General features: G+C 42.3%; 1 protein-coding gene across 3 annotated transcripts in view; it reads left to right on the forward strand.

Annotated features, from left to right (window-relative positions):
• The first annotated feature begins 1017 nt into the window (after positions 1-1017).
• ADAMTS19 (ADAM metallopeptidase with thrombospondin type 1 motif 19) overlaps positions 1018-13691 on the forward strand; it is a 156133-nt gene continuing 143459 nt past the window's right edge. For 2 of the 3 annotated variants that reach the window (XM_087741948.1, XM_087741949.1), the window contains exons 1-2: positions 1018-1129; positions 2136-2746. In XM_087741948.1, the coding sequence (XP_087598074.1) occupies positions 1045-1129; positions 2136-2746 (696 nt within the window). In that variant the 5' untranslated portion in view covers positions 1018-1044. The remainder of the gene's footprint in view (positions 1130-2135; positions 2747-13691) is intronic. The other variant, XM_087741950.1, reaches the window with a different exon arrangement.

Genomic DNA, 13691 nt, shown 5'->3' on the forward strand with positions numbered 1-13691 from the left:
GGCACAGATGGCTTTCCTCTCCACACTAGACTGCTCTGCTTTCCCCTAAGGCATAGCAGTCACCTTTGACACCACCAACAGTAGGTAAAGCAGCAGAAATTATTGTAAGAAATCAGGCTTTTAGAGGGAGGCGTTTACCTGTTGCTTCTGCAGTTTATGCTGATGTTGGAGGTGCATTTAAAGGTTTTGCTCGACTCCTCATTTAATCATTCCTCTGCTGACAAGGGTTGGGGTGGAAAGTGATGGGTTTCCATGGAGAGCTTCATAGTGGGGCCAAAAGGAGTTTAGAATCAAATTACACAAAACCAGGCAGAAATGGTCAACCTCTGCTGCTCCCTGAATTTGAGGCAAAGGCTGTGCACAACGCGTTCTTGGCGGCGGGGAGAGAAGCCCTTCCTGCTGCCGGGACACAGGCGGTGTGTGTCCCCCCGCGCCCCGCACGGCCGGTGGAGGCGGACGGGGTGCGAAGCGCGTCTCCCGGGGGCCGCGCCCGCGCAAGGTGCCCGCGGGGCGCGGCCGGCACTCGGCTGCCCGCGGAGCCGCCCGGGCGCCGGCCCGCGGCGCGGCGGCGAGACGGGGCGGGGGGGGGAGACGGAAGGGGGGCCGCGCCGGGTGCCCGCCCGGGCGGGGTGGGGCGGGGCCGGGACGGGGCCGGACGGGACGGGGCCCGGCGCGTCCCGCCCCGTGGGGGCGAGCGGCGGGCGGGGGCAGCGCGGTCGCCGCCGCCGGGGCGCAGCTGCCCGCCCGCCGCCGGGCGCTGTGTGCGCGCACGGGCCGCGCTCCTGCCTGCCTGCGCCCACGCACACGGCCACGCACACGTACAGACCCGCCGGGCGCCGCGCATCCCCCGCCGCCGGTGCTGCCCGCCCCGCCGGGACGCGCGCTTCGCGCTCGCCTGCCGTTTCTCCGCGGGCGCCCAGGTGGCTGCGCTCCGCGGCGCTCCCCGCCCGGCCCGGCCCGGCCCGGCCCGGCCCGGCTCGGCTCGGCTCGGCTCGGCTCTGCCCTCCCTGTCCCGCCTGTCGGCGTCCCGCGGGCGCGGAGGCGATGGGGATGGGCGGGAGGATGCGCCTGAGCCGCGTCTGCTGCGTTTTCTACCAGCTGTGCGTGCTGTCAAGCGGGCTCGCCGCAGGTAAGGGCGCGCCTTCCGCGGGACCGGGCCGGGCGTCGGGGCGGCCTCCGTGCCCCGCCGTCTGCCGGTGGCCGGTACCTGCCCATTGTTAAGCGCCGTAGCAGCAGTGCCCTGCAGTCCCCTGTAACCGATGGGTGATCAGATAACGCGTGCCTCCGCTGTGAGGGTGCATTGCAATGCTCTCGTCTGTACGGGATACTAATTTTCATACGCAGCCCTGTCATCTCAGCAGCACTAATCCTAGCGGGTGTAGGATGAATGTGTAAATAAAACTGTCTCAGGCTGGTGGAGATTGTGTGTACTCATATGTTTGTAAACATAATGCTGGTATGCTGGGAATTTTGGTTAAATTGTGATATGGTGTGTGTAATACGCAGACATCGCTAATTGGTGATTATAATTCGGTTTGATTATAATGATAATGATGATACAGCATGTGCATGCATCTGCCACTTGTACGTGCACTTGGAAATGTGCGGCCGTGGGGTGTGTGTGCATTTGGCTGCACTTTTGAAGTCATAGTGCATCTTGCAAAATGTGCTGAGCACGAGATTGCAATTTACAAATTTTTTTGTTCAGGTTTTCCCTGCTAAAATAACAATTTTTTTTTAGCTGTATGAAAAAGTTGCCACTTTGTCTAAATGATGAAAGGTTTGTGCAACTCTCCTTGCATGGAGGTGGTGGTCATGAAGAAGAACATCCCCAGCTACTGGTACAAACACAACTTCTGCTCAGCTTGAGCTCCAGCTCTCTCTCAATGTTTACCAGCACCGTGGTGTGTCCCAGACCCCTGAACAGGCACAGAGACATCTAGCAACTGGCCCATCTGCCATGTGTAAGGACAGGATGAAAGAGCCAAATGGATCCCACTGTATTTTAGGTGGCATGCTTGGTGGGCTGGGAGCCAGAAGAAGTGTGTCGTGGGGGGCATGGGGTAGGTTGCTGGCAGGTGCTGTGTGCTGCTGGGTGCTCCACTCATTTAAAACATCTGCTGGCCTTCCCGCAGGTCTCCATGCTTCAGAAGAAACTGAGGAGTGGGAGATCGTCTTCCCCGCGCTGTGGAGCAGGGGCCAGCAGGAGCCGTCGGGTGGCAGCGGTGGTGGTGGGGACTGCAGCGCTGACCCCAGCTGTGGCAACCGGAGCAGTGCGCTCAGCGCTCCAGTCACACCTAGCCCAGTGGCTGGCAGTTCCCGGGAGGTGCGTTCAGTCTCCTCCTCGGTGGAGGGTCAGGCGCAGGCTGTGGGGGAGGCGGCAGAGGAAGAGGACACTGAGGATGAGTATGAGTCTCAGGAGTTTTACCACTGGTCCCCCCTGCCCCAGGGGTCTGGTGCTGCCTCTCAGTTGCCACCACCACCATCCCCCCCGCCACCACCTCCAGCAGAGGACGGAGATGAGGTGCTGCTGAGGATCCCGGCTTTTGCTCGGGAGCTCTACCTGCTGCTCAAGAGGGACAGCCGCTTCCTGGCTCCTGGCTTTGCTGTGGAGGAGCGGCTTGGGGGTGAGGGCAAAAACCCACCCGGTGCTGCACAGTCACAACCTGAGAGAGCTTGTTACTACAGTGGTGCTGTCCTCCGCTACCCGGGCTCCTTCGCCTCCTTCAGTACCTGTGGTGGATTGGTAAGATGAGTTTGCATGCAGGGGTAGCACGAAGGTGTCCATCCAAGCGTCAGCTTCATCTGCTGCTTTTCGCTCCCATCCCTTTCCTGAGGTCTTCTTTCTTTCATATCCTCTTGGGTCCCACCTCTGTACTTATCCTTATTTGTAACCATTTTGCCATTCATGCTATTATCCCACTCATGCTTTCTCATCTTCATTATTGCTTTTCTTTCATTCCTCTCATGCCTTTGGCTTTTTTTCTCTACCTCACGACTTCCAACATGTGGTACCTGTAGTTACTTGGATTTGGGACTCCATACCCTTCTTTCCTTTCAGTTCCTCCATAGAAGTATTCAATGAGTATGTTCTCAGCAGAAATGTTAATACAGTCAGACCTTTTGAATGGTTATTACTTTTGTGGCATACCTCCCTTATTTAAAACAAATTTCACCTGCTATAATTTCTGTTGGATCAGTTGTGATTTTTGCCAGGTAAAGACCAGAATTGGGCACACTGACAACAGCAGTGGAGATCCAGTGAGCTGCAATCCCAAGATACTTGAGGATGGATGGAAAGAGTAGAAAGCATCTGGGATGATGTAAAATGCTGGCAGGATTTAAAACAAAAACAATTATTAGTACTATTATTCTCATTTTGGACCTTTATATAGCATCATAAATGCACACGCCTGCAGCACTTTACAGAATATAGAATACAAACAGTAATGGCGCTAGGGAGAGTTAACATCATCATGACCTTGGGTTTTTTGAGTAGCTAGATGGGTGTAAATTACCACAATCACATGATAGGTGTTTTCTTGTATTTCTTTCCGAATCTGAACATCTAACTTGTTCCATTGTTGATTCATGAAGATATGCCTGCCTGGCTTTTATTTGCATGGTCATGAAGTGAAACTAGGTAAAATGTGGAAATTTTGACTGCTTGTTCATTTGCCTGTTTGGACTTATTCAAAAGTCAAAACCCAAGCTGAAAGTGGTGTAGAGGGAGCGTAGGTGGATTGACACCAAATAAAATATTTGCCTGCACTCCTGCAAAGTGAAACCGCCAAGTTTCACACAACTCTAAGTGGCTGGCATCTAATTATTGACATTTTGTCAGATTTTCCAAAGCATGGTAGCAGAATTAATTGTGGAGAAAAGTATTGAAAAGTCAACTGAAGGTGGTTTGAAAGCAATCAGGTAAAGGATTTTTATGTTCTGGAAAAGCGTTTGAATTTTGTACTTCTTGTTAGAATTTTACTTACTTCTACATTGCATATGGGTAAAATTAGGTTAGAGAAGATCTTTGCAAAAAAATTGGTAGAGATTATTATTGATCACAAATGTCTGCTCAAAAGTGATGTACATCATTGCATATCTGTAATTCCTTGACTTGATTTATAAATGGAAATTCACAGTTGAAATAGACCCCGGTTCCCTAGGAACCCCATTAGTAATTTTTGATTCAGTCAGACTTTTCCTATGAGTAGCAGCTTACTCCCAGCCTACTGGCCTTATAAGCATGCATGTGCCCAGATCATGTTCCCCATTCAGGAAGCTGCAGCTGAAATATAAACTATTCTATGTATCTCAAATAAAATTGGAAACTGTTGTTGATGTTGACTGGTGTTGTCATGGTTCTCAACTGCATAGTCTTGTTTGCAGTGAAATAGTTAAGCAGCTGTTCTTCCCAAGAGTGTTGCTGTGTCAGGCACATAGTTAAAAAAAATTGCACAGTGCTATTATGTCAAAGTTGTCATAACAAATCTTAAGTTATTTGTCATTCTTTATTCAGTCATTGCTTGGGCTCTATTACATATGTAAGTTGCTCTGTTTCCAGGAGTCTTGAAAAAACATCATACATACATTGCATATTCCACCCTGTTTCCTCCAGGCCTTGCCCTGCAAAAAGAGCCAAGCAATATTTCAAACTACATTTTCTCTTTTAAGATGTAAAAATCCATTGAAACATGAACCTGCAAATATTTTATTGTAGTTACCTCAAATGCAGTTTATTTTTTCATTTTAAATGTAAAGAAATTTCAGAAAAAATATGTTATGCATGGCTTAGATGTACTTTCATTTCAAAGCCTTGCAGACTTTGGGTTAGGATTACTAGGCTGCATACACTTTAGAAAGCCAAACAAGTGGTCTGTAAGTCCCTTAATATCCAGCTTAGATTCCACTCAGCAATTTTTCTTTTCAGTGTGAAGTACAGCATCTCTGTCTAACAATAAAACTTCAACCATTCTGCTCTTTAGATAGTAGGCTTTTAGTGAATCTCTTTATTCACAGAGGAAAGTAACTGTAGTCTGACAGGTAACAGTGATCTTGCCACATAGGAGGAAGGGTGAAGAAATGTAAAGGCCAATAGAAGAGGTTTGGCCATCATGTGGAGGGGAGAGTCATGGCAGTACAGATGTGTGGCTGATGCTGTAGGGCTAGTTTTGTGAAAAGATACGGATCTTCAATAAAATGAAAAAAAGGCCTTGCATGAAATTGTTGTGCCATCCAAGTTAGGATGCTGATGTTGGTTCCAACTTCTCAAGGCATGCAGAGACCTGACATGCCAGTGACATTCAGGAAATGGAAAAAATGTCGATGTAGAAGTCTTAACTGCTTCTTCTATAGGCAGACAGACAGAAGAATATTGTTGCAGATGTTAGGCACCGTATCCCCTTGAAGTGGGATTTAGATGCTTTTTGAATAGTTCACTAGGTACAGTTGGGTAAAGCATGTAACATACACCACAACATTAAAGCTGCCCCATGTTTCTTATTTCACAGTTCTTGAGGGCTTCAGTAGTGTGTTTTTTTCTTGAGCTGTTCATCAAAAGCCAGTATGGAGGGGTGATAATAATTGGGTTCGTAACATACCATGTTAATTATGTGAATATACAAGTGAAAAATGAGAGCTGTACTTACTAACCAAATTTTGACTGCCAGCATTGGCTTCATTTCGCAACCTGTTTTGTCAAATGAAGGAAGCATAACTCAGTGGATATTTCCTAATCAAACGAAAGACTGGAGATATGCATGGACTGTCTAGAAACTCCATCACCGTGACCTTGGTGTAATCTCAGAGCTCACATGATCAATGGTGACAGCCCTATCCAACTCCTTGGTAAAACACTTGTGGATTCTTAGATCCTTTTGTGGCTCAATGGTATTGGCTCGGAGTACATTTTGGGATTCTGCACTGGTGCTGCGGGAAGATTAATAAGGAGAGGTTTCCAAGAATTCTCCATCTGTATGCTGACTGTCTACTTGTTCATTGTTAGCCAAATACCAGGATGTAAGCAGTCCTGCTGATGCCAGTGAGACTGCTATTCTGAAAGTGATGAATTGCAGAGCTGGACCATTAATTAAATGGTCATTTCTACTGCCTGCTTGTGTTTTGCCATAATATTTGAAATAAGAAAAGAAAGCATGTCAAATGTTGTTGAACAGTTTTATTTGTAACTGGTAATACATATAACTTAAAACTGGTAGTTCTTTTAGAGCATGCTGTAGGAGAAACTTACTGTGGACTTAGAATTAAGAAATCTGGCTACTGTTTTTTTACCAATGATCTGCTCTGCTGCTAGCATGGAAGTTGAAGTAGTCTCACTGCATTTCCCGAAAGAGAGCTGTAAACACGGCAAAAGTTTGCTTTATCCACTACTCCTTTAGTTTCAGAAAGAGAGGCATTTAATGTCATTTTTTCTCAGCACTGAATTGCATAGGTAGTATTTTGTGGCTATGTGGTGACAGGCAGGGGTTTTCCGCATGTTTCTTTTTAACTGAAGCAGTCTGCAATAAATAGAGAACAGCTAGGCAGAGAAAGGATTTGAATGTCTTATACCTAAAGCAGTGGGATATGTTTAGACTGTTAAGAAGTGCAAACTGGAGCAAATGTATACACAGAGGATGGACAGGGGAGTGCAGCTCCATACAGCTATGGTGTTCATTGCAGCACTTAGCAGGTTGTCTAACGCAACATTGTATGGAGAGCTGCCTGAACAGACAGCATTGCCAGCTGGGTTAATTTACTGGAGAGAAGCTTTGAAATTCATCTGTGTGGTTCTATATTTTCACTGGATCTTAGGAATGTGAAATGGTCAATAATGTATTTATAGTTCTCTAAATCCTTGAAAAGTCAGTGTCAAATACTATTTGCCATGAAAATTAATGTGCCTTTTCCCAATGACTTGAGTGGGAACAAGTCTTAACACGTCTCCAATCCAACGCAGGGAAGAGCTCTCTCTAGAGAAGTGTATGGTGCTTTTATTAGGCCTCATTGCCATTAACAAGCAGGTATTTAAAAATCTGATCAATAGTTTATAGACAAGTAGTTACAGATTTACTCCAAGTGTTATACATACATTTAAAGAGCACTACTCAAAGCGATGCTGCCAGCATCAGCCAAAGAATGCATGTCAGTAGTTCTGTGTCATGCAGAGATGTGCCAGATATCATTGGACAACAACATTTTAACAAATACTTCCAATGGTAATGTCCTACTTATACAATAAAACTGAAATAAATTAGGATGTGAAAAAAACTACGTGCCGCCTTTGGCTAATGGAATGCTCGTATGGTACTTCAGTAAGATTTGAAAAAGACCTGAAGCACCTTTACAGGAAATGAATGTTTTTTTTATTTCTGACACGAAGTGTGTTTTGAAGAGTAGTGCTATTAACTAATAGTAAGGGAATGACATATGATGGATTCAAAATATTTTAGATTTTTTAGAATATTCTAAATTCACATGACCTTTAAATTCAGGACACATAATAGAGCTTCTACAAAACTGGAGTTTTTTATTTTCTACTTATCCATCGTGGATAGTCTGACTTCACAGATTGTCTCAGAACAAGCAGAATGAAATTGTGATAGAACAATAGCAATAAAATTAAAAAATATTTTCTGTATTCCTAATATTCTGCACACAGTCACTTTTGAAGATAGGATTCAGCCTGAGAAATGCCTGAATCCTTATTTTGACATCTTTCCTTCTAGAGAAGGATTTTAACCACCACGTTTCAACATTTTTATATGTGAAAACTCCCGATGAATGTATTTCTTAGTTATACTTCTAGTGATTCCTGCAGTGAGAGTAGTGTCTGACATAGCAAGTATACTTGAATTTTTGGACAGCTTGGACAGTTTTGGAGAGCTGTACTGAACTTCTGCCTTTTGGTTGTACAGCTTCTTTCAGTGGCAGTGCAATACTTAACCTGCTCCAACTCCTTTCCTGGCATAGAGTCAAACTGATAGGGAATGCGTAGATTGTTTGCAGTGAGTGTGAGTAGTGAGCCTGGTGTTTCCTGTGCAGCGCGCGTGCAAGGTAAATTCTTGCTTTTGTGAGCATCTCTTCTTTTGTGGGCCTTTTGGAGCAGGTGGTCAGGAGCAACTCATGGGCTTCATAAATTGCCCTTGGAAGCTGTGCTGTTACAGGTTGTGAGGTCCTAGTGTAGGGCTCTGAGACTTCTTAATAGACTTCGTGCTTCGATCAAGCTGGAGAGTTACGACCCCATTATACATCCTGGACAGTACAGTACCAACATACAAGTCCAAAATGGGTTAAATACCAAGCTTCTTGTCACCCCAAAATAGTGCCCCTGCCTCTCCTCTTCAGTGATGTTGCAATTGCACGTTGGTATTGGGTAACTTCCACATCAGATGCTTTTCCAAAAGAAACTGGAGACAATTACAGCTTCTTTTGTGCTGAGGGTAAGCATCAGAAAACAGAGATCACCAACAATTTTTCATAAAAGGGGAAAAAAAAAGATTGTTAGCAATATTCATGGTCCGTTTGATACATACAGGCTAAAGTTTGACATTGCGGAAGGAGGATTATAAAATTAAATAGGATTATTCTTAAAGGCTGCCAGGATGAAATGAAGTACACGCTCCCTCCTATACACCCTGCTTCCTGGGATCCTTAAATGGAAGACAAATACAAGCAGTAAAATATATGTTTGGATCCCATCTTTTTAAAAACCAGGGCTAACTCAAGACAGAAAGATGTGGGAAATCACAGGTGTGTTTTTTGGAGGCTTTTTCAGTTACCTGTTTAGAATGCTAAACTCTTTCTTAGAGCACAGTCTGCCTACTGTTGCATTGCGAGCTTGGTAAAGAAATGAAACTTCACTGAAAGGGACAGAAATAAATATGTGAATGAGGGTACTCTGTGCGTATCCCTGAGAGGTCACAGGTTCACCAAGTTTTGCTTTGTTGACTTTAAGTTATGCTTTGTTTCTGTTTTAAACATCTTTAAATGGGCAATATAAAATTTTTCATAAGTAGAAATAGGTGGGTGAGGTAGGGTGTGAGTGGAAATGTCAGCTCTGAACAGAAAGCAGCTTTGCTCTGTTATGAAAGTGGGTTTCTTTGCAGAAAAAACAGAAGCACCCCTGGGAAAATGAAGTGTTGGACTGAAGTTTGGGCTTCCCACCTCTGCATAAGGTAGAAGAACCAATGTAATGGGGTGGTGCTCCTGAGAGAATACCCATACTTTCAACGTATGCATTGAATCTGAGCTGGGTTGTTCCTCCTGGATTTACATGGCAGTGGAGCATGGGAGAGAGGAGGGCCGCCAGGTTTCTAGGAAGTCTGATCTCCAACAGGAAAAAACAAGTTGTTTACATGGCGTTACTTCGGCATGCTTAGACACAGGCGCATCTTCCTCCAGCATAGGTTTATCCGCTGCTTTTGTTGATCGTCTCTGTTAAATTAAAATCTCTTCATTATAATCTCGCCTTGAACATCTAATAAAGCACAACTGTAAACACAGTAGAGAAGCCAAAGAAAATTAACATCAAGAAAGTGACTGTGGCCAGCTGGAATAACCAGCATATATGTACAAGCAAAGCACTATTAACAAACATTGTTTTATCTTACCTGAACAGCAAGTTAATTACAAACAGAACTACTAAATATGGTTCATTTTTATTTTTTCATAAAGAAAAGGAGTACTGGAGATGGTATCCCTTTAAATGTTTGATTAGAATCATTAAGAACCATAAACCAACAAAGATGTATGTAAAGATAAAGGACTAAAACCTCCTTGTTTCTGTTTTCCTTCTTGAGCTCTGATGCTGCAGCCTGTTGCTATTCATCTTTGCCTTTCTGGATGAAACATCATTTGGTTGGACTTTTGTTTTGTGCAACTGAGAACGCTTGATAATTGATAAGAAGGATAAGTCTTTTAAACATAGGAACAGTAACGTTAATTTAAAGCTGAAAGGTTTAGAAAATCAGTTTTGATTTAGGCTGAGAGTACCTTTGAACTATAACGATCTCTGTTTCCTTTAATATTAACACTGTGACATGGTATGCAAGATGTTAGGCCAAGATGCCTCAGACCATGTGGTAATGATTCCTTTCTCCTTCCAAGAGCTATCCTGTAATCACTCCATCCTGAGACAGGTTTGATTTGTGATTCCAATCCTGCTTATAATAGCCTGCTGTTCTCCTAAAGTGCTTAGTTTCAGTACAAATACTTCCTTTGCAGTATAGTTCCAAGCCATAATTAGAAATGAGAAATATGCTATCTCCAGAGTAGCTTTATTTAAAAAATTGAGACTGTTGTGAATCACTTGAGATCTCTACTCATTGTAATTAGTAAGTATAACATTATCAAGGTTATTTTGCAAGATATAGAAGTGAGATGGTAAATCAGAAAAACTAGCTAAGTCCATTAATAAGTAAAGTTTTTGCATTAATTAAATTAGTAAAGTGTTGACTCCCTGACTGCTTTAAAAAAACGGAGCACTGACCCTCTCCCAGCTATAACTGTTAAGGTTACTGAAATTAGCGTTGTCTCCAAGTCTTGTATCCCTGACTTTTATTCATATCTCCTGATATGTGCCTATAACAAGTGAACCAGGATTTTTAAAAGAAACAAATGTTCTCCATGTTGCAACCCTTGTAATTTTATTTTAAAAGCACTGTTCTTTGTCTTTCTTTTTTAAAAGATTTCTTGGAACTGCAAGAATGGAGATTCTTTTTGGTAGTTAATGACAGATTGTGACAGGGCTAAAAATAGGAACATCCATGATTTCCAAGATGTAATACCATAAAAATAGGGGATCTAGGAAATAGGCAGGAAACAATAGAAGGCATCAGGTGTGAGAGTCATTGTGGGGTTGATGGTAGGTGAGGATATTCAAGGAGAAGTCTGAAAATTGATGGTCGTGTAGAGGTAGCATGCAAATGATGCACATCTCTCTTTGCTGTGTGATAAAGAGAGCTACCAGGGTAGAAAGGGATGAGTTGAAGCCATTTGGATTCGGGGGAGAATGAGATGTTTGCAGAAGTTCTTCTGTAGAGCGTGTGCCTTTCCTTAGTTTGCTTGGGTCTCTCACTGATTACTTTAGGGAAATAGCAGGAGAGTTGGTTGGTTACTCGTTGTTTAACAGAAGCAGCAATGTAATGGAAATAGTGTGAAATATGCTGAGCACGTGCATGTGTGTGTTATATTGCATATCCAGACAGTAGTTGGTCAAACTTTTATAAATCAATAGCCCAAAATATCTATGTTAGATTTAAAATCAGATGTACATCTGTTGTGCATTAGCAGTTCAATTAACCTTTTGTTGTTAAGCTGTCATTGCCCAGACAATTTGGTCTTCTTGTTTATTTCCATTGCTTCTAATAATGGCATAAATAAGCAAAGAAGTATTATTTGGAAGGGAAAGAACGAAGAACACCTCTAGTGTTAATTATAGAACAATGTATTTAGAATGATAAATCAATATTGTAACATTAGTTGCTAATAATACATGCATCTGCACATAAGTGAATAGAAGTAAAATTTTTTGGAAGCCTGTACTGTGAATGTTTTTCTTGGGTCTACCAGTACTTCAGTCAGAATTATTTTCTGAATAAGTTTTGCATCCAAAAATGTAGAAATGTGCCCAAAACTGACTTATGAAGTGATTTAGTTTCCGTGTGATTATCCTCCAACAATTGCATATGCTTGTTTTATGATCTCAGCTGTGCTACCTTAAGTTCTCTTAGATGTCAGAAGTTTAACTGGGTCAAGTTAGGTCAAGCTTATTTAGATAGCAGTATGTTAAGGAAAACACATATATTTCTGCAGATGATGTTAATTCAGCTGGGGACAACTTTTTATGATTCAGTACAGAGTAAATGTCCTGCTCTGTCCCTCTAGGCTTAAGGGGATGCTGGCTGGGAGAAGTGCCCCAGTAATGGCTAAAGCCACTATAGTAATGCCATCTTTTCTATAAAATGTTAAACTGTGCTTCAGATGTGCTTAGACTTCTCAGTGCTCTTTTTGTCAGTGAGAACACTGATTAGCCTGGCAGTCAGATTATAACCTTGAAAACTCAGGTGTAACTTTGCTTCAAGGCTTCTTGTATGAAGTGCTTTGCTTTTCTGAAGATGGGAGACAGGAAAAGAAGGACATGATAAGGGACAAAAAAGCTGAATGCCTGTTATTCTGGGATACAGCAGCAGGTGAAGGGTGAATTCTTATTCTTGGTATGTGCAGGGAACGTAAAGCCAGGTTTGTACACATATTCTCAGGACTTAATATTTAATTGTGGTCTTGCTTAATTTGCTTTTTAAAAATACTGTCTAAGCACAAACATGTCTGTATCTATGCTTCTGTTATAAGCTCTGCGTGGAACTCTTCTAATTTAGGCAATTTTTTAGATCTTCTGAGAATTTACAAGCTTGTTGCAAGTTAGGGGACGGGAAGTTGCTTGGGTGATTTTATGCCTAGATAGATCCCCAGTCTCATTTGTCCTTCTATGACATAAATGGACCTCACCCCAAATATTTATTAAGTAACATATGAGGGGAGTGAGGGAGTTAAAAGTGGAAGAGGGTTTATAGACTAAAATGGATACAATTATGCATATAAAAACATTAGTTTTCCAATTTCTGGCTGATAGTCCTAGCGTGTTTCCCTTTTTCTGTCTGATCACGCGTTTCTTCTGTAGTATCTAAGGAAGCAGAATAACAAAGATTTCTTCTGTGTCCCTTTGGGTTTTTTGCTTCTAATACTAAATTATTTGTATTGGAAATAATGGAAGGAAATAATTCCTTGTTTCTTATTTCATTTTGTGTGATAAATCTTTTGCTTGTTTCATATAAACAAATTTGCTTAGAAGTGACCACTCAGACTGATGCTACTTGGTTCAAGATGATAATATCAAAACTCCATTCTGCTCACCATTTGTATTCTTACATACATAAAATCAAGCTCTCTAGCTTTTAAAAAAAAAAAAAAAAAAAAAGCCTTCTTCCAAAATCTGTTGGTTTTTTTTAGTTAAAATAATATTTCTTGAAAAATAATTAGATACTCTTTCTTCTTTCATGAGGGTCGCAGAACTTTAGTTTCTATGTGCAACAAAAGGTAAATTAATATTTTTTTCCCCAAAAAGGGGAAGGAGAATCTGCCTTAGAAGTTAAAAGCAAAAAACTATGCATTGTTTGGAAAAAAATGTAAACATGAATTTCAGTTAGGAGTGGAGTCATAGAAGTATGTGACTTCTATATATTTTTAACTTTTTTTAAGCAATGTGAATGTCAAATGATAATAAATTGTGAGGGTCTTAATTTATTTCTCTTAAAGCCACCAGTTCTGGATTCATGTAATTCTAGACAGAGATACAAAATGCCTAAGCATAACTTTAATTTATAGATGGACTAACTTGATTTGTTGAATTATTGTTCTGTGCCCATAAATATAATTTATTTTCCTTTCTTGACTTACTGTTTTCCACAGTTAGTAGTTTTGGAAAATTGTAGATTTGAATGAAACTGAGTTTCATGGAGTGTTGCCTTGAATTAAATAGTCTTTGAATGCAGTTCAGCCCCTCTCTCAGAAGAAAACCAAAATAATGGAGTCATGGCTAGATATTTCAAAAAGGATTAGCAGAGATTAAATTTCTCTGTGGGCAATCATGGGCGGGTTTTGGAGCTGTGCCACATCCCTCTGTGGCTACAATGAAA

The sequence above is a fragment of the Nipponia nippon genome, unplaced genomic scaffold (genome assembly GCF_047370975.1).
Source record: "Nipponia nippon isolate SJK-2023a ecotype South Korea unplaced genomic scaffold, ASM4737097v1 scaffold_8, whole genome shotgun sequence".
NCBI lineage: Eukaryota > Metazoa > Chordata > Aves > Pelecaniformes > Threskiornithidae > Nipponia > Nipponia nippon.